This window comes from Lampetra fluviatilis, chromosome 21, assembly GCF_964198595.1.
Source record: "Lampetra fluviatilis chromosome 21, kcLamFluv1.1, whole genome shotgun sequence".
In the NCBI taxonomy this organism is placed as follows: Eukaryota; Metazoa; Chordata; class Hyperoartia; order Petromyzontiformes; family Petromyzontidae; genus Lampetra; species Lampetra fluviatilis.
In genome coordinates, this window is record NC_136295.1 from 1,655,172 (window position 1) to 1,675,448 (window position 20,277).

At 47.8% G+C, this 20,277-nt stretch overlaps 1 protein-coding gene across 1 annotated transcript in view; it reads left to right on the forward strand.

The window, feature by feature from the left end:
• The window catches only part of LOC144938129 (receptor tyrosine-protein kinase erbB-4-like), a 99,939-nt gene that overhangs the window by 69,988 nt on the left and 9,674 nt on the right, over window positions 1–20,277 (forward strand). The window contains exons 16-25 of the mRNA XM_078865841.1: window positions 1,417–1,467; window positions 4,625–4,763; window positions 6,269–6,391; window positions 7,795–7,893; window positions 12,429–12,614; window positions 14,464–14,619; window positions 15,228–15,303; window positions 16,219–16,365; window positions 18,915–19,012; window positions 19,163–19,345. Coding sequence (XP_078721967.1) covers window positions 1,417–1,467; window positions 4,625–4,763; window positions 6,269–6,391; window positions 7,795–7,893; window positions 12,429–12,614; window positions 14,464–14,619; window positions 15,228–15,303; window positions 16,219–16,365; window positions 18,915–19,012; window positions 19,163–19,345 — 1,258 coding nt within the window. The remainder of the gene's footprint in view (window positions 1–1,416; window positions 1,468–4,624; window positions 4,764–6,268; window positions 6,392–7,794; window positions 7,894–12,428; window positions 12,615–14,463; window positions 14,620–15,227; window positions 15,304–16,218; window positions 16,366–18,914; window positions 19,013–19,162; window positions 19,346–20,277) is intronic.

Sequence of the window (20,277 nt, forward strand, 5' to 3'; positions counted from 1 at the left end):
CCCATTGATCGAAGGCCTTGGTTCTTGAAATAAAGGGCACAGAGTAGGGAGTAGCATGAGATGTAGGACGAACTTCTTTCGCACCGTACGTAGCTAACCATGTTAATTGTAGGTGCGGGGGAAGGACAACGAATATGAGATGAGAAGTGCCAGGTCCATGGAGGATTCAATTTGGAGCCAGTGGAATTTGATGAATCTCGAGGCAATGTGGTGACAGGTTCAGGTAACAAGTGCAGCCACAGCATTCTGGACCATTTAAGAGATTTGCTGCGAGGGGTTGATTGGGGGAAGCCATTGCAGAGTGGCAACAGTGAAGGGAAGAAGTTCTCTGGCGTGGATAATAATTTTTGACTTTCATGAGACCTGTCTTCGCCAGGAAAAAGTGCTCAATAAATATAATAATTAACCTGATTTTTTACAATTTTTATCTATGATCAGACGCTTACAACTACTCCAAAAATTGGTATTTTTCCACAAAAATATAAAATTGTTGACAACTTGATTAAACTTCTTATATTTAAATACGTACCCATCGGAAACCGTTCAACTGAAAGATTCCGTTATTTTTTTTATTAGGAAGAACAGAAATGATTGAAATTCATACTATATGAGGGGAAGCTGCTATTTTTTTTTCGAATTATTCAGATTTAAACATCATAAAATGCGTATTTTTTAGTTAAAAGCCACTTTAATCCTAAATATCTCAAAAACAATAAAATATAGAATGTGTTCATGCTTTAATTGTATTTGCTGTTTAACACTATCAAACGAAAACACCGCAATGTTATATTTTGAACGGTTTCTGAATGACACGTATACAAACATGTCTATGGGGCACTTAAAATGGAGATTTGGAGGCCTTAAAATGAAAAATCTCGGATTTTCAGAAATGTTCCTGTTGTTTGTGTCTTAAAAGCTACCTATGTACCAAAGTTCAGCTTTCTACCTTGTCAGGAAGCACCCTAGAGGTTTTTGAGACGCAGACTAAGGTCTTTATTTATATAGATAAGCGGTGAACGTTAAAACGCCCAACAATAATTTGTAATGCCGCATTACAAATCATTGTTTTAAGAGCAGCGTCTGCTGTTCTTAAAACAGCGTCTGCTGTTCTTCAAACAGGGGGTTACAAAACTTACGCTTTAACGTTATTCATTCAGGACCGACTTGTATTCATATATTCAGTTTTTTGTTACCGAATTTGAAGAAAATGGCTCTTCTTAATATTTCGGTTGCAGGCCCCTCTATAATCTTATATCCATAGAGAGACCAGCCCTTCCCACATGAACCAAATTGACTGATTAATTAAAACAATTATTTTAATAACGTGTGTTATTTACCGTAAAACTATCACCCAACTAACCTCTGCTGTGTGTGCTTTTCTACGTGTCTGCGTGTCATGGGCTTGTGCTCGAGCAGATGCGTTGGGCCCACTCAAGAAGATTGCAAGGGACCATCGTACCTGCACAGGTAACAGCGATTCACACCGCGTCTAAACATTCCGAAGGCATACGCTTTGGGTCTTTCGGTAAAGTCATGTAGATAGGAAAATAATACAAAATCACGACGTTTCGATCGCAACACAAGCAATCGTCCTCAGGTGAAAATACAGCAGGCGAACTGCTGAAGCAGGACAAATATAGCGAGAAAACTATTACAGCAAGAGCGAATCGATCAGATGAGCCTTCTTGTCTCGAAGTCTGTTAAAAGATCTAATAGTTGTGTGGAAACCCTCCCCGTAGAGGCGGTTAAATCTTGGCTTAAAGCTTTCGTGACTGCGGGAATTCATATTCTTTGGGTCCTCGCCACTGTGATGATGATGGGAGAGCGAGGCAAACTCAAAATATACAGCAGCAGGCATCGTCAGGGTTGGGATCGAACCCACGACCTCCTGTGTACCAGGCGAGGTGGTCAACATCTCGACACGAAGTAGCAGCCAAAGGAGAGAGCGAGCGCCTGGCAGGATGTCATCCACGGAGATGGAACGATGACATCAGCTGGTGTGCAGGTGCAAGATAGATTATTGGATTGAACACGAGTACCGCCTGTAGGCTTATTTGCTTTAAGAAAAAATATATATATCTTGTCCCCCTCCCCCCGGCATCACCTAGATTTCTGCCCAGTAAAGGTGCACCCTACTGGGGTCAGATACTAGGCCGCGATGGGTAGGGGAACGAGGAGGTTGGGAATGTGGAGAGCGAGGGCTGGGGGGGTCGTCAAAACGAAAATAACCAAAAGATTCATAGTAAAGGGTGTTGGGTTGGATGGCGTCAGTATATATGTGTCGTAACCCTCCACCACCCGACACAGCCGGTAAGGTTTGTCACGGAAACAGAACAAATGGGCGCGTTGTTTACGTGACAAACCTTGCCCGCTCTGTCGGGTGGTGGAGGGTTACAACACATTTATACTTAGGGGCCCTCCATAAATGACGTCACGCACCTATGGGGGGGAGGTCAGACATTTGTGACGATGTGGGGGGGGGGTTGAGAAATATGTGACGTCACATCAAAATGCGCAACTTTAAATAAATGTAGACAACACGTTCTACTTAATTAAATATACTTTTTATTAAATGTTTTCTCCTACAACATCAGAGTGCAACGCCACATTAAATACGCACTACAATGACAATAGTTTAAAGCGATTTGAAGCATGTTTTTGTTTGGGGGGGGCAGAGCTTTGTGACGTCATATTTGAGGGGGGGTCTGACTTTTTGTGACGCCGTGTGACTAGGGGGGGGGGTAAAAAATCGTCCAAAATCGTGTGACGTCATTTATGGACGGCCCCTTTCGCGATCTAACCCAAAAACCTTCCTTATGAATAACCAAAATCGCCGTTTATTTACGAATTCGGTGAAACAACAACAAAACACATATTTCATGAGCCGCGATGCAACGTGAACACGAGAGCCGGTGGTCCTCACTAATTAACGTCACGAAGCAGTCAGTCGTCCTTACAGAGTCGCCGTTCTCTTCTTCTCCTTTCCCCGCCCCACACACCGCGGCACCTCCGATGATGAGCACGGCTGCTTACTTCGGGGTGCGCGAAAGAAAGTTCAACATCCATGCGGGCTCGGAAGCCGGCAGGTTTTTGCCTTTGCCCGACCCCCCCCCCCCCTTGCGTGGCGAATGGGCCCCCTTGGTTTTCTGTAATGTAACTCCAGTCAAAGGGTGCCTCCTAGGGGCCAATGGCACCAACAGCAGCAGCAAGGGTGGTGGGGCCAGGCCCATTCCCCCTCCCTGGGGTTGATTGCAGCTTTGAAAACCCGAAGGGGGGCAGATGATTGCGCGTCTGATAAGCCAATTGTGGACAAACCACTGCGCCGTGACACAGACGTCTAACACAATTACCTGTTCAAGCGTGGCTGTAAAGATCGGATTACCGGGCGGGTGGTTGCTAGATGGCAACACGATTTTACTGAGCCTAGGCTCGGTTAATCGGGGGGGGGGGGGGGGTGCCACGAATGTCGAAATGAAGAGACTGAGAATGAAGAAAGAGTGAGTTTTCGCGACACGTTTCTGGGACAATTGGAGCCAGAACAATGGGCGAAATGCGAACGTGTGTGAAGAACTTCCACCACTGAGGCAGGCAAGCCATGGTGTTGTAGGTGGGCACATACTACAGGGGTGAGTGCAAAGATTATTCGTAGATGAAGAGATTAAGCCAGATAAAGATGAGGGAGAAACAGCAGTAGAACGTTGGGATCTCACCGTTATCGTTAATGCGTGAAACACGCAATGGACAATTTCCAGATATTGGCACTCGAAATATATTGCTACAGAAGGATACTGCTGCATCTAAAACTGGACCCCAAAGAGTGACCAACGTAGAAGTAAAGAAAAGTTTGCGCATAGAAGACGACGACCTGATGGTGCAGGCAGTGGTGAGAAGGAAGCTGCCACCATTTGGACACATATGTAGGAAGGACAACAACAGGGAAATTACAAGTGTGTTGTTCGGAAAAATGGAAGGAACAGGAAAGAGAGGAAGACCTCACAGAGAATGGCTGAACAATGAAATCATCAGAGATTGGTGCCAGAAAGATGTGGCACTACTTGAGCATATTGGCACAAGACAGAGGAAAGTGGAAACCCGTGACGAAAGGTGCAGTGGACACTTAGGGCTATCTTCCTGTGGATCGTGGTGATAATGATGATTTAGTGACGTCATTCACGCACTTGTTGTTTAAACGATCATATCAGCATTTATATAAAAAAAAACTCAACATGTTTGTCAATAACACTGTGGCCTTCAAACAACATATTTATTTTTATATTTACGTGCTATGAAGGAGGGCCATTGCTCAAAATGTCACCTTTTATACACTTTTTCCTTTTATTGCCACAGTGGTTTTGACGAAAATGTTGAGTTTATTTTAATTGTGTTTGTGCACCACTCCTGACGAAGCAGCAGCAGCAGCGACAGCAATTCCAAATAATGAATAGCACTCTGAAGAGGTTGGCATCGCCGATAATTTAGCCAGCAGTGTCGTGCTTGTATCCCGCACCCGGGGTGAGTCGTATGCAAATAATTTACCAGGGCCATCTGAACCGTGCGTGAGTGACGACTACTCGCGTGGCTGCTGACTCGGGTCGCGCCCGTGTCGCCGTTGCTGTGTGTGCAGCAACAAGGTGCCGGTGATCGCGGCGGGTGTGGTGAGCGGCCTCTTCGCCGTCTTCCTGCTGCTGCTGGCGCTCTTCGTCTACAAGCGACACCAGAACGCGCTGCGCAAGCGCACGCTGCGCAAGTACGTCGAGAACGAGGTGAGGGGAGCCGTCTCATGTCGCGCTGGTCGTCCCCGCCGACTGATCGACGTTTTTTTTTATTCCACTCGTGCCACGTGATTTCACGTATCCGCAAAAAAAAAGCAGACGGTAGGAGTTGTTAAACCCACGGGTATTAGGAGTTATTTAGCGAACGCATCCTATTCTTCACGAACACCCTTTTACCGCGCTTCAAACATGTGCCTTGTCGGAGCAGGCAGAGTCGTACAAAGTGCATTACAAGTTGTAGTGGAAAATGGGATGAATTGGCCACACGATATCTACTTACCTCGTGAAAAAATAATCGAAAAGAGGATGTAGATTATCGTGGATAAGCACGGATAATAGGAAATCTATGGCCACAGATAATCGGAGTTTGGGGATCATACAGCCGCAGTGGATAAAAGGAATCACGGATAATTGAGCCGTGGATATAAGGAGTTCTATTATTTGTGGGTCAGACCAATCGGGGCTTTTGATTGGGTGGCCCTGTCCAGGGTAGGGCATTAATCCGTGGTGCCATGACACCCTGTTGAGATGCTGCCCTGTTCTAAGCATCGGCTGCTGTTTGTGGAGTAAACACTGGCACGGCCCCCCTCTCTCTAGAGGAATTCTGTGTAACTGCGATCATGAATTGGGCAGAGCGAGTTTTTGTGCAAAGTTTACAGTGCCCAGCCCAAGGGGCACAAGGAGCGGTGATGCAGGCAGTAGGGTAGAATTTTGCAAAACAAATTTGCAGTTAAAATACAAGTTGTGCAGTCTCCTGGTGAGTAACATAAAAGTGCATCTGGAAATATGTTATTCCTGTTCAAGGAGTGACTGACATCACGATGTCACAACTTGCCATTACTTCCTTTTTGCCAGATCCTGTAACTCTTGTCCCTATCCGCCCAGGTCTGCTATGGCAGTCCATCACCTCGCCAACTGGGGGTCTTCCCTACGACCACTGACCTCTGGTTCATTGGGTCTAATGTGTTATCTTATTACATTATATTCCAATATTACCGTGAGGTTGTTAGCATTCTCCCAGCACCTATTCTCAATGGCCAGCAATTACAATTTCAGAGAAACTGGATTCTCAACTTGTTTATGACTTATTCTTGGGTCTTTTTTAAGACTTACATATTCAGGTATGATTGAGCAAATACTCTGTCATTAGGCCATAAAGGCTACGTATCATTCTTTTTAGGAATCATTATGGGATACTGACTCTGAAATTCCCTGGAACAGCGGTGTACTACACGTAAAGGAAACTGGCTTTAGTCCCTCCTCATGTACTAATATGTGACAAGGCAGCTGAGGCTGGGTTATGGATACACTGCTCCCTTCAATAGGGACCATGTTCCAGCTAATCGCACAACACGTATTCGTGTCCGAGGTTGCATTTCGTGTAAGTGAGCACACAGTTTCGCTGTCTGCCGTCTGTTCCACGATGTCTACCTTTTTTTGTTGTGAGAGTCAAATTAACGAGGCTGCCGCTGCTGCTCCTTTTGTTTCGGCTACAGTTGGTGCAGCCGCTGACACCAAGTGGAGCGCAGCCGAACCAAGCGCAGTTGAGAATCCTCAAGGAAACGGAGCTCAAAAAGGGGAAGGTCCTCGGCTCTGGGGCCTTTGGAACTGTCTACAAAGTGAGTGCAGCCACAGCGGCAACATCCGCACGTCTCCTTTGTGCAGCTGGGAACAAACCAGGCACTCTGCTGTCATTGGCTGCCCATTCATTCTCAGCTACATGCTTCTGTATACTCTCTTTGGTTCTTTCGGTAAAGTCACGTAGGTGTAAAATAACATAAATCACGACGTTTCGGGCCCAACACAAGCGTCCATCACCAGGTGTTGAACTTATTTCGCACTGGACGTGGCCAACCGTGCTAATAGGAGGTGCCCTACCTCCTCAGCGTTGCCACCTCTGTCTGGGTTTGACCCGGCCAGTCTAGGAATTTTCATATGTGTTTGGGTGGCAGGCGGCGATTTGTACCGTCTGGTGGTGTTGTGTTGAAATGCATTTCAGTGGACTGGACAGTTTTGATAGACCTAGGCTGATTGGGAAATATGTCTGAGCTTGGTCCTCAGTAAAACGGTAAAAACCCGACATCATCTGCCATATTTTTCTGACCCGAAGGAGATGATGGGCGGTGGGCTGTGGGACGGTGGCAACCACGACCAATGCAGTTCACCGTTGGTGGGAGTCTCGACCATGTGGAAGTGTTAAAGTGTTTATGGATCATAGCAAAAGCTACAATTTGCAAAATGAGTTAAATTTATGAATGAGTTTATTATTGACAAATGGCACGTTGTAAAATGTCCGTCAGTCTGTGTGTGAGTGTATGTATGTGTTGCGGTTAGCGCGCTGCGCTACGAACCCGGGGACCTGAGTTTGATTCCCGCTCACGGCCAATACCAGTGGCGATTATCTGAACTGGTCCTGGGTCTCCTCTAGGTCAACTTAGCCTCAAATGAGTGTTTGGTGCGGTGTGTAAACATCGCCACTAGGAAGACAAAGGCAGCCAGGTATGGTGCTGGCCACTGACGCCCTCATGGGCCGTGCCAGTCTTCATAGGTGCTCGCTAACAGCACAAATATTTGAACTGATCCTGGCCTCCCCTAGGTCGACTCAGCCTTAAATTAGTACCTGGTGCGGATGCGTAAATGTCATGGTTAGAGAAACAACCATGAGGGATAATTATCACGAAACTAAAATGTGGCGCTTGGAATGCGTGCTTGTGTATAGTACTGGCGAGCCTGCCATGCCATGGTAACCCCGTGTCTTAGTGTGTTGAACGTTTTTGGCACCGTACCTAGCCTAGGAAGGACAGCAAACTAAATACGAAAAGCAGTTCTAACGAAATGAGTTTTTAACCTAGATTTAAAAGTGCATAGCTCAATTTGGCCTCTTAATATCGGAAGGGAGAGCGTTCCAGACGGCCGCAGAAACGCATTCGACAAAAGCGCGCGATGCGATCACCGTCTTTGTTCGATGGCCAGCCAAAAAGCCACCGCTGCGAGGGTGACCAGAGCTTTGTTTCCACTGCAGGGAATCTGGGTCCCCGAGGGGGAGTCGGTGAAGATCGCTGTGGCCGTGAAGGTGCTGAGGGACTCTGCCTCCTCGAAAGCCAACAAGGACATTCTGGATGTACGTATTTAACGCAATCAAGTACACACGCGTTTATACATTTTCAACGAGCACCAAACGTTTTAAGTACTATTGAAGATGGGGTTATCCCCATTAACATGGTTGTTTTGAGTAATGGGGGAAAAAAAACTTCACTCTTGATATTTGACTGTGGGTTGAATTGGGGTTTATTGTCGGCGTGATTGTGTACGGTGTTGCACTAAAGTTCATTTGAACGGAGCTTCGCTAAGATTTGAACTCGGATCCACGCATATGTAACCCAGTGGGTGGCAGGGCAGGTCAGTGCTAACACTCGTGTCACACAGCAAGAAGGGGCTGGGTTTGATTCCCGACTGGGGCGGCTTTCTGTGTGGGTTTTGCATGTTTTCTCGCCATTCTCCATGGGTTTCCTCTGTGATCTCCTTTGCCCTCCTATAGTAACTGGCATTGGACAAACATTCCAATGCTGAATAATTACCAGCAATTTACTCAATTGGGATTACACGTCAACATTATCCTCAACTACAAACCATTTGCAGGACCCTCCTGAAAGAAAAACAGCCTTGAGACTCAATGAGGCTTTCCTGGGTAATAAACCAGCATAGCAGTGCTCGCACACTGGGCCCCAACGTCTCATCCAGTGGCAGTGGAGCAAAGAGGACACTGCTCGTGGTTGTGGTCATGAGTCTGAGAGCCCAGCTCGGGGTTGACGAAGTTTGTCATCCCTCCAGAATCCACCAAACGATTCCTAAACTATGTGTTTGTGGTTGTCCTACGGATAGGCTGGCCCCTGGCACGGGAATGTGGAATTTATACCAATGACTAAGGGCTGCTGATGGAGATGAGCATGGCGGCACTCTGCTCACACACAGCGGTCACCGCATTCCGAGCCGCGTGGTGTGGGATACCGGGTGTGGGGAGCAATTGGGCATGTGCCGAATCACACGCACACAGATCAAAGAGTTTCTGCTTTGTCACAAGCGGCTGAGTGGTGCTGTGGTTAAAAACCACGACTTGTAAGTTATAAACCTGGTGAATGAGTGTTGATAACTTAGCCCATGGCTCATTTGAGAATGGGGACTGATTGTGCAGGTGTTTGTGTTTGCTCATCACACGTTTCAGATCCCTGAATCGGCTGTAACTTCACAGGGGCCACACCTTTTTCACCCCAAAGCCACTCCACCCCAAAGCGATGGATGGCAAGGAGACAACAGCGAACAATTTAAACCAGATTGACCAAGGATTTTTGTGTTGGCATGTCCAACAGAAATATGCTGTCCAGTTCATATGCCATACTTAATGCACCTTTCATCTTCAGTGTACTGCTCAAATGGAATGTAGTAAAAAAAATATTTGCTCTAAAATTGGGCAAAATGCATTTTTTACTCCAAAGACAAATGCATAAGGCGTGACTTGTTATGTAATTATCACGTCCATCAACGTTGCCTACCTAATAGTCCAGACACCAACAATGTGTCAAAATGTGCGGACCTTAACACATTCAATCGGACTGAAATGAATGTTTTGCAATTGTGGTGGTCAGGTTCTGGTTAAGGCTTCAAATGTGCAAAAGTTACATTGCCTGCATTGCAGAGCTATTGGCTTCTGTTTTTTCATTTTCAATATCCTGGGTAAAGCTAACCCATAGGGAATGGTGCTCTCAACTAAAATAAGTTTCCATGACCGAATGTGGGACGTTGCAGCTCCCGATGCCCTTTGCTGTCCTCATTTCAACGTGGACAATGCACATATTGAACATGTTTCAAGCGGTGTCTGGCGACGGCTATGCACGCCTGTAATTCAGCGGTGTGGGGATGGCGAGGGTTGGTGGATCACACGCATGTTGTGAACCCCCTTCACGTGGGTGTCGAGGAGGAGCCATATCCTTTCTTCCCATGGGATCGAGTGTTGCCCCCTTGCACACATAGCGTTTCTCCAGGTGCTCTGGTGTTCCAAAAAAACAAAGATCCCCCCGAATAGCTTGAACACACTATTGGGGCAAGTCCTGTTAGCGAGTACCTATGACGGCTGGCACAGCACATGAGGGGGTGGGTGGCCAACACCACGCCAGGCCGCCTTTGTCTCCCTAGTGGTGACGTTAACACACCACACCAGATACTCATTTGAGGCTGAGTCGACCGAGGTGAGGCCCAGGACTGGTTCAGATAATCGTCACCCTCAATAAGTGGCCAATAGCCCCTTAATATACGTAGGAATGCAGAGCTTGGTGGGGGTGTCTGTGGTTCCTCCTCGTGCCTCGGAGTCGTTCTCTCTCTTCGAGAGCGAGCGAATACCGTGCCGCACGTTGCAAGTTGGAATTATTATTTGTGATAGTTGCCAGTCTGGGCTGCTGCCCTGCGTTTTTCCAGCATGGCACGCAGGGTCCCCAGCGTCCCTTAAGTGCCGCAGTTCGACTGGGTGCGATGCGCATTGCGTGCTGGAGTCGGACGCGGCTGGCGGGTGCCGCGTGCCGACGCGAGCCCTGCTAAGTGGGCAGCCCTGCAGGGACCGGCGCCAGCATCGACGCTAATGGAATAAACTCGTGCAAAGAGCAAATGTAGACCGCCACCCCAGCCAACAATGTATCGTATTGTTTTAAAAGTTTAATCCCGTTAATATTTTACTTCCACCGTTGAGGTTGGCAAGACGACTCTGGAACGTGTTTCTTTAAAATTGACTTAATAGTTATTCTTTATACCTGGCCAAGCCTGCACTCCGTTAACAAGCCAAGCCAGCGCACCGTGTGTTCAACAATCACGCTCCACGTCATGGGAGCCCAAGCGCAGTACCGTACTCATAATAACGATCCCAGGCCAAGAAATGTAATCATCATAATAATTATAATGTCTAAGCATTTGTCAATCCACTGCTAGATGAAGGGCAGCCTATGCTGGGGTTGGCGAAGGGGAGGTTCAGTTATATTTCAGTTATATCCCACTCTGGCCACTGGCTTCATTGCACAGGGTACTTACAATTGAGCCACCACCACTACCCTCAAAATGTTGATGATGTTTACGAATCAACATTTTTTTTTCAGTAAGCTTGCACCCGATTAACGTCATATTACTTCACGCTAAACACGATTCGCATTTCATTCGCCCTCAACTTGCCGTTGTGTTTAGAAAGATGCATGTGGAATGAACTAAGCTCGGAGGTCGGCTCGCGTGACTGCGCCTCGCGCGGGGTGCGATCTGCTCGTCCACAAACGCTGGGGGACGTTTTGAGTGGTGTGTGGCGTCGTGAGATTCACTTCAGCAAAAAAAAGGTTAAAAAGAAAGGTGACCTATTTCCAGCACGGGTTTAATGCACCGAAGAAGAGAGCGTGTGGCGGTGGTGCTGCTGCTGCTCGTCCTTCTTACCAGGTGCAGCACGCAAGCTTGATTTGTGTCGTGGCACTCGCTCACGACAGAGAGTTGCATCGTATGTATTTCATCAGGAAGGGCCCAATAAGCCGCCTGACTATTTCACAGGCGTCCTGCGAGGGTCACGCATTTGTAATCTTATTCATGGAGGAACCGCGGTGCCGTTACTTCAAGGGAATAGAAAGAGGTCTCTACAGCGGAAATGCGTGGTGTGACCGCCCAGGGATAACATGCGGTGGTCATGTGCACTATGTGCCCCGTGGTAACTGAGCCCAATCACCCAATCGTGGCGTCGCCCATGTTCAGCACCGACTGCCGTTACCGCCAGTCGACATCTGCAGCTGCACCGCCCTTCAGAAACTCACCGGCAAGTGCCGACACGGTTCGGCCGTTCGCTTGATTCATCCAAGCAAAATGGAAATAAATTGATCCGTCACTTTACGTTCCAGAAAAAAACCCAGTCCGGACTAATAAATAATAATAATGACGAGCGCGGAGCCAAAACTAGATGGTTGTTTCGTTGTTGTGGTCAACGGTTAAAGCAGAGACATTGCATCATAGCAGGGGGGGACTTTTAGGAAGAGGGATGCCAAGGATGCGTTAGAGTGGTGCAGCCCCCTCTCTAAGCAACATTTCGCAATCGAGGAGTCGGCATGCCCCCCTGTGCTCCCCCTGACGAGTACCATCCACGGGGAAAAAGTTGTTCCTCCCGTTGTGCCCCCGTCAATTGAGTCAATGAAGTTTAAAAGTAAGAAACGAAACATCATGCCGAAGGCATCTCGGGCCACTGTGGAAAATCCGGGGTTTCTTCGGGTCTCGCTCCACACAGCGGTTGAGCCGGAGGTCGCGGCTCTCGAGGTCGTTGTCTGGTCAAGCGTTTCCACGACCATGACGTTCCGAAATGACGTTCCACGACAACTAGGTTCCACGATGACGATGTTCCACGATGACGACATTCCAAAATGACACAATTACGAAACGACGACGATGTACCAAAACAACCTTCCACAACAATGACGACATTCTGCGATGACGACGTTCCCCGACGCCGTTCCACAACAACAACAACGTTCCGCGCGCACGCTCGACCGCACGCTTCCACCCGCGTTTTCGGCGGCCGAGGCGCCTCGAGCGCCATAGTCATCGGGGGCCCTCGGCGACGGCCGCGCAATAAGCTCCGTGTGCGCTTGGCAGGAGGCGTACCTGATGGCGAGCGTGGACCACCCCCACCTGGTGCGGCTGCTGGGCATCTGTATGAGCTCGACGACGCAGCTCGTGACGCAGCTCATGCCGCACGGCTGCCTGCTGGAGTACGTGCGCGAGCACCGTGGCCGCGTCGGTTCGCAGCTCATCCTCAACTGGTGCGTGCAGATCGCCAAGGTGAGTGGCCACGCTGGGAAACGCGACCGTGAAGGGAGGGAGGGAGGAGTCGGCGCACCGAACCGCGGAGCGCGTTGCGAACCGCCGCCACCTTGCGCAAATTCAGCGGAGGCCACAGCAGTGGCAGCACTTGGTTCAGGCTCACCTGAAGCCGTTGTGTGGCTTTCGTGCTCGGTCAATGGACACTGTAGTTGCTGTTCATTGTGTCACGCTTCAGAATCCAAGGCCCTTGCCGATGGGTCTTGTTATGCTTGCCGAGCTACTGGCACAAAAGGGCTCGAAATTTCAAGCGGTCAGCCACAAACAGCACTTTTGAAGAAGTGTAATCGAATATAAGCAATAGTTTCTTGAATTGAACAAAGTGATAAGAGTTTTGGTAAAAATAAGCCTTCAAAGCGGAGCAGTGCGAGGAAATAAGCTGAGTGGGTGAGTGTGTTGGTGAGCTCAAAGGTCCACACGTATGGGTTCACGAACCCATTCCCTGGATTTGTAGGTGAACGTTATGTCTCGCTCACATAGAAACCCAGGGAATGGGTTCGTGAACCCATAGGTGTGGACCTTTTGAGCTTTTGAATGTATGTATGTTGGTCTTATTCTTGGTTCTTTCGGTAAAGTCACGTAGAAGGGAAATAATAAAATAATAAAAATAAAACATTATAAAATTATTCTCACGACAGCTGTCTCCCCAACAGACATGGTCTTCACCTGAGGACGGCTGCTTGCGTTGTGGCCGAAACGTCGTGATAATTATTTTATTATGTTTTATTTTTATTATTTTATTATTTTCCTACTGCGTGACTTTACCGAAAGAACCAAGAAGATGAATCCCTGCAGTCACGAAAGCTTTAAATCGAAAAATATGTTGGTCTTCTTTCGCACCGTACGTAGTTAACCGTGTTCATCGGAGGTGCAGGGGAAGAGCAAAAAACTAAACACATGAAGCAGTTCTAAAGACATGAGATTTCAATCTAGATGATCTAAAGTGCATAGCTCAAGTGGCTTCCCAATATCGGAAGGAAGAGCGTTCCAGGCGGCCACAGAAGTGCGTCAGAAAGCACATGACATGGTGACCGTCTTTGTTCGATGGTTAACCAAACGTGCAAACATTTGAGAACCCAAGAGACCAGGATAGCCTCATTTGCAAGAGTGACCTGGGACTCGTAGCATGTTGCTCATTTCAGAACCCCATAGACGAATCTTACATCTGCAAAAAACAAAAACCCCATCCATCCATCGCAAATAAAAAAATTGTTTACAAAATAAATTGCGTTTCTGTCATAATGCATGTGAGATCCAAGCCCTTCAAATGGTCTGCATCAGCCGAGTTGTCTGTGCACACTTGTGCGTGATCGCGCATGGCAGCAAATGCATTTTGAAGGTGTGTGTGCACGAGAGTGGTTGCAAGCAAAAAGGGGAGTCGATCATAAGCTCGTGCGGAGGATCAAGGTCGGGTCAAACATTGAACCCATCGTTTTCAGCTTCACGTGTGTGTGCGTAGTGTGAAGATTGCCTCTCCAGTCGTTCCCATTAGTTCATCTCCACTGCTTGTTACAGTGACGATGTCAGCCGCAAATCTGACATGGTTAACGACCTCTGCGTTTATGTTCGTGCCTGTGTTTTCATCTCGTCCGTCTTGTGATGTTGCTGCGAACGCCGCCCCGAATAACTTTGGCGAGCGGGAATCTCTTTCAAAGCACACGGCCCATTATTCGCGCGATCGCGGTCATCGACGACGCAATCATCAGCACGACCGCGGCGTGAATCGCTTCGTCAGTAACGCCGCGAGCTCGTTACATCCTCACGGTTTGTGGGTACCCCCCCTGCCACCTGCCGCCACTGTGCCCCCCAGGGTCTCATGTACCTGGAGGAGAGGCGGCTGGTGCATCGCGACCTGGCCGCGCGCAATGTGCTCGTCAAGGCCCCCAACCACGTGAAGATCACCGACTTTGGGCTGGCGCGCCTCCTCGATGTCAACGAGCAGGAGTACCAGGCCGAGGGGGGCAAGGTGCGTGCCCCCCACACGTCGCCGTCATCGCCGTCGCTCCCCGCAGAACAGCACCGCGCACTGCCCCCCCCCCACCGCTAACGTGCAGTGGCGCAGTGCGACAATCGGCGGCGAGGGATTTCTTCTCGAAGAAAATCCTGCACGGTGTCAAGAGCTGAATAAACGATGTGTTTAGAACCGTGATTATGTTATATTGTGAGTGGACATCAGCCCACATAGCCACAGAGCCATGTGAAAGCCTCCTTCTCCAGCACGTGCACTTCTTGTGCTGAAAGGATAATATAATTAGAATGACTTGTTTACCCAGGAAGCCACGCCGGGTCTAAGGACTCTTTTTTTCATTTTGGCCCAGAATTGTTTTTCTTTTATATCAAGATGTTTTCAGCCACTTAATGAGCGTTTCTGCATGTGGAAATAAACTGGAGCACCCGTTGAAAACCCATACGTGCGAGGGGGCAATGCCCTATCCCTTACAGAAGAGACAGACCATGTTTGTCTCTACTTGCTGCACCGCCTTCTGGCGAGCCATGGCATGGCACCTCCTCGACTCCCATTGTGCACCCATGAATATAAAAAAGTTAAATCGTGCTTTGTGTTGCTCTTTCCAGATGCCAATAAAGTGGATGGCTCTCGAATCTATACAGTACAGAAAATTTACCCACCAGAGCGACGTGTGGAGCTATGGTACGTACCCGTAAGCCACCTAGACTTAATAATTTACTGCCCAATCCATTGCTGGATGAAGGCCTCCCCACACTATGTTGACCATGAGAGTTGTTTTGACCAAACTTTTACCATGCGGCTCAGCACGGGTTGGCAAAGTGGACGCCCAGAACCGGGAATCGAACTCGGGTCGCCGGATATATCGTGCTGCGTGTGCTTCAGTGCTACCCCGCCTTGACATATAAATAGCGCGAGTGAAACTCATACCAATGAGATTATGTCATCTCAATTACTCAACTAAGCTTTTTTATTTTACCACGTAAAGCCCACTGATTTTAAACCCTTATGTCGTAACCATTCTTCATAGTGGACGTCAATGTTCCCTGACGTCATTCGCAAGAGTAGGCCCTTGTGAGCCGGCGTCAGGGTCCAATTGTTCCCAAATCAAAAATGACCGATAAATTACTGAATTGGGATTACACACACAGCAGCAACCATCGCCCCCCTACTGGCAGACTAATGCCCCAGGCCACCCTTGCATATAAGACGACTATCCCGGTCTCTTGAGTTCTCAGCTGGTTAAAAAAAATGTACTTGAAACGTTTTTCCCGCTGGTGGTCATGTGACTATGGTGACCCTCGGTATTCAAAAATCAATATTTGGCATTAATCCGGCGAAATATGAAGAGTGAAGGATAGCTGGTGTTTTTGCTGAATTTGAAGGAAAAGCGAATATTCGGTGCACCTCCAGCGTTAACGAATCCCTGCTTAAGAACTGTGTTTTCATCATTGCTCGTAACTAGTTGTCGATAGATATTTTTTTAGTTGTAATATGATCGGTTGGTCCTCCGTGCCCATCCTATTCTACGGTGGGCACTGCATCAGAATCGAGTTGACGATGACGACGACAACAACGGCGGTGGTTCTCGTGTCACAGGCGTGACCGTGTGGGAGCTCATGACGTTCGGAGGCAAGCCGTACGATGGGATCTCTGCGCGGGACATCCCCGGGCTCCTGGAGAAGGGGGAGCGGCTCCCCCAGCCCCCTGTGTGCACCATCGACGTCTACATGATCATGGTGAAATGTACGTCGCAGCCCGCGGCCCGCTCCGCCGCCCCCCTTCCCCCACCACAACGAGCAGCAGGGTACGGCGCAATGGAAGCCAACGTCTCCGCGCTGGCGATCACCGTAACCAAAAACTGACTCATGACGTCGACCCGATGGTAACGCGCGACGCGGCCCAGGCTCATGGGGCCCCCAGACCACGGATGTGCCGTAAGGTCAGCATGTCACCTGCAGCCCACCCTGAGTGAGGCTGACCGCGGCGCTCCGTGTTCACGAGCGCTGGCACGATGGGCCTGGCTGTTCTAGGACTGACCCACGAGTGGCAACAACGAGGACCTGAGTTCCCATCCTCCATGGGCCGCTTGGCTTCATGAACCCAGCTGCTCCAAATCCTTCCCCCTCTTTACCCTAAACAAGATTAATAATTACTTGAATTTGGTATCTGCACCATTCTTATAGCACAAGTCTATCGCAGAGGCACTGTGTTTCGCAGATGAGCACGTCAGCCAGTTGGGGAACGATGTTGCTACTCTGAAAACGAATGTTTTTAGAACTGCTTTTGTGTCTAGTTTGTTATCCTTCCCCCGCACCTCTGATTAGCACGGTTGGCTACGTACTGTGCGAAAGAAGTTGAACATGCAAACAGTACATATATACTTTCCACCTCACGTGATTCATTCCTCAAGATTGGCTCTGGCACCCCAAAGGACGGAGCTGGTGATGCGGATTGCATGCAAGAGAGGACACAGTGCTCATGGTTATAATGGTGGCCATATTAAATAATATCAAGCGCATGTGCACAGAGCCATGGACAAATGGCTGTCAGAAAAGAAGAGATAAAGGCTGGCAGATGGTTACGTTTTAAGTGTAGCATTGAGTTAGGCATGGACGCCACGGTGGCGAGATGTTAACTACCTCGCCTGGTATGCAGGAGGTCGTGGGTACGCTCCCGACCCTGTCGCCTGCTGTATATTTGGAGTTCGCATGTCTCTCTCCCCGTGGTCGTGTGGATTTTTTTCTGGGTTCTACAGTTTTTCCCTTAACATTTATAAGGGATAATAAATACCAAATGCATTTATTTAACTTTTACAATCCTGATCCTCCGCGTCAGATAGCTTCTTGGTTGAGGGCGTGATCGCAATGCTGTCTGCTGGATATATCACTGCAATATGCGCACTTGCTGAGTATCCATATGCTTTATTTTATGCTGGTCTGTCAATTATCGATGCTTGTTACACATTTGTGTCATGCATTTGCTTGACATTCTTCAGCCCTTTGGAGTGCAAAGATATGCATTTTATCTTCATATACATTGACTGACTGGTGGTACAAGGTATGAACCAGTTTAATGTTGTTCACAACATGTTCATGTGAATGGGCGGCGGGGTGACATCGTGGGAACATGTGTGCCTCACTGAAAGAATGTCCTGGGTTTGATTCCAAACTCTGCGTGGAGTTGCAATGTTCTCCCCCTGTTCTGCAGAGTGTGAGTGAATGTGAATGGGCGTAGTGCTGGCCTTCATAGGTGCTCACTGACAGCACTTTCCCCAAGAGCCTATTAAGGCTATACGGGGGGATCTTTTTTTCTTTGTGAGTGCATTTTGTGTGTTCCCCCCCTCTTCTGCATGGGTTATATCAGGGTTTTCTGGTGTCCTGTCATAGATAACATTAAAACGACAAAATGTATCTGGTATTGGCCATAACATCCCAATGCTGAAACATTCCCTGTAAATTGCTCATTTGGGATTACACACAGCACCAACATCGCCTCCCTACCACGGAAACTTGACAGGACCTGGCGAGACTCTTCTGGGTAAACGAGCATAACTAATATCTATGGAAAAAATGTTGCCAGTATCAGAAATGATGAAAAATAAGAAGAAGCGTGACCCTCTCTGGCAAGAAAACTGAAGGTGTTATAAGCAGCTACATTTGGAGGCTTGCCCCTCTTTTCTCTCCACCTGAAGAAGACCGCTTGTGTTTGCGATCGAAACGTCGTGGGTTTTTTGCTTTTAATTTCGATTTTTGCTTTCCATCTACGTGACTTTACCGAAAGAACCAAGAATATAGGTGTTAAGATCTTCAACACCAAATAAATACATTTTGAAAGGCATCAAGTCTGCATTAAACACGCATTCTCTGATAATATAGGCATTGGCCTGCACCAGAGACGAGAGAACGCCACGAGGCGAGTAGTAAACAAGATGATGCCACACGTATCGGAACGCTTCGAGCTCGGGTCGAGAAGTTATATCTAGGGGATCTTTTTGCCAGTCTTGGTGTGCTCTGAGACTGTTTTTGCTGATGTTTGTCTGCCTTGCCCAAGCTTGGAAATTGATGTACTTATGCAATTCTTACTTATATACTTAATGTATTAGTAATTAAAATTTTATTTTAGTGATTAGCTTACCTTTTCTATACATTGCACTGTTATTGTTTTTTAATATTTTTTATTGTAACTTTCTGACCTGCCCCTATTGGACATTTGTGAAAAATCGCTTCATAGCTCATCGGATTTCTCCAGGATAAATACAAATTCTGAAATCTGGTCACGGTTTCTCCATTCAGGTTGGATGATCGATGCTGAGTCCCGGCCCCGGTTTAGCGAGCTGGCTACCGACTTTTCCAAGATGGCTCGTGATCCTTCCAGATACCTGGTCATTCAGGTGATTACACACATACACACACATACACACACACATACACACACACATACACATACAACACACATCTTGTGGTAAATCAGACTGTTGCTTCAAGCATTAATGTTCACATTCCTTAAAATGCCGTTATCGCTGCCACTGCTGCTGCTATAGGGAGATGAGCCTATGGCTTTGCCAAGCCCCACGGACAGCAAATTCTACAAGAGCTTCCTGCAGGATAGCAACGAGGAGCTGGGAGTCGTCTCTATGCAGGAGGAGACCTTCCTGAACTCCTCCACGCGCCCGTTCCACCTCATGCCTCCGCCTTCGGGCCGACGGCATGGCACCGCCACACTGGTGAGTAGGATGGCTCCCAGCTTCATCCACGCTGATGGGGCCGGGGAAAGCTTTGATGTGGCAACGCCAGCTCTTCTCCGTTGACAAATGAATCACAGTCGTGATTGGTGGCTTTGTTTTTTACCGAGCATCTAATGCGGTAAATGCCTTGTTTGTATTAGTGTTGCAATATGCATTGAGGGGTATTGACGTTGTTGTTCATGTGCTTAAGCGCCACCTAGCTCCCTTTGTATAACAGCCTAGAGCTGTTATATGATATATATCGTATATTTCTTTCTGCCTCAGCAGTCCGCCTGCTGTATTTTTTCACCTGAAGACGATAGCTTGTGTTGCGATCGAAACGTCGTGATTTTTAATTATTTTTCTATCTACGTGACTTTACCGAAAGACCCAAGGAGTATGAATTCCTGCAATCACGATAGCTTTAAGTCAAGCATAGAGCTGGCTAAATTGGACCATCCATGTAACGAATCAATTAATACTTAAACTCAGGTAAATCTTACAGCTCTGTTTAATGCAAGACTTTGCGACTGTAGGGAGCAAACAGCAGCCACTTTAATCATCAGAAAATCACGTTAAAATAACACAAAAAAAACTAAACACGTTAATCAATGAATAACACTGTGGTCTTAAAATGAAAAATAGGCGATGTTTCGGGAAATGGCCCGGCCCTTCTGCAGAGAGGCCAGAGAGAGGCCAGAGAGGAAGATCACTCGAGCTCCACTCTGGCCGATATACGAGGGCCATTGGCTGAAATGTTTCCATATGATCTAAAATTAACGTTCAAACTGTAGATATAGAATTTGAATTGGGAAGAGCCTGTCACAGCAGCCTGCTTATTAAATAATGACACGCAAATCGTGGGGTCTTGTTCACGAGATAGTGCAAGCTGTCTTTTTTCTGCCTTGTGGTGTAAATACAAGAGTGTTTGA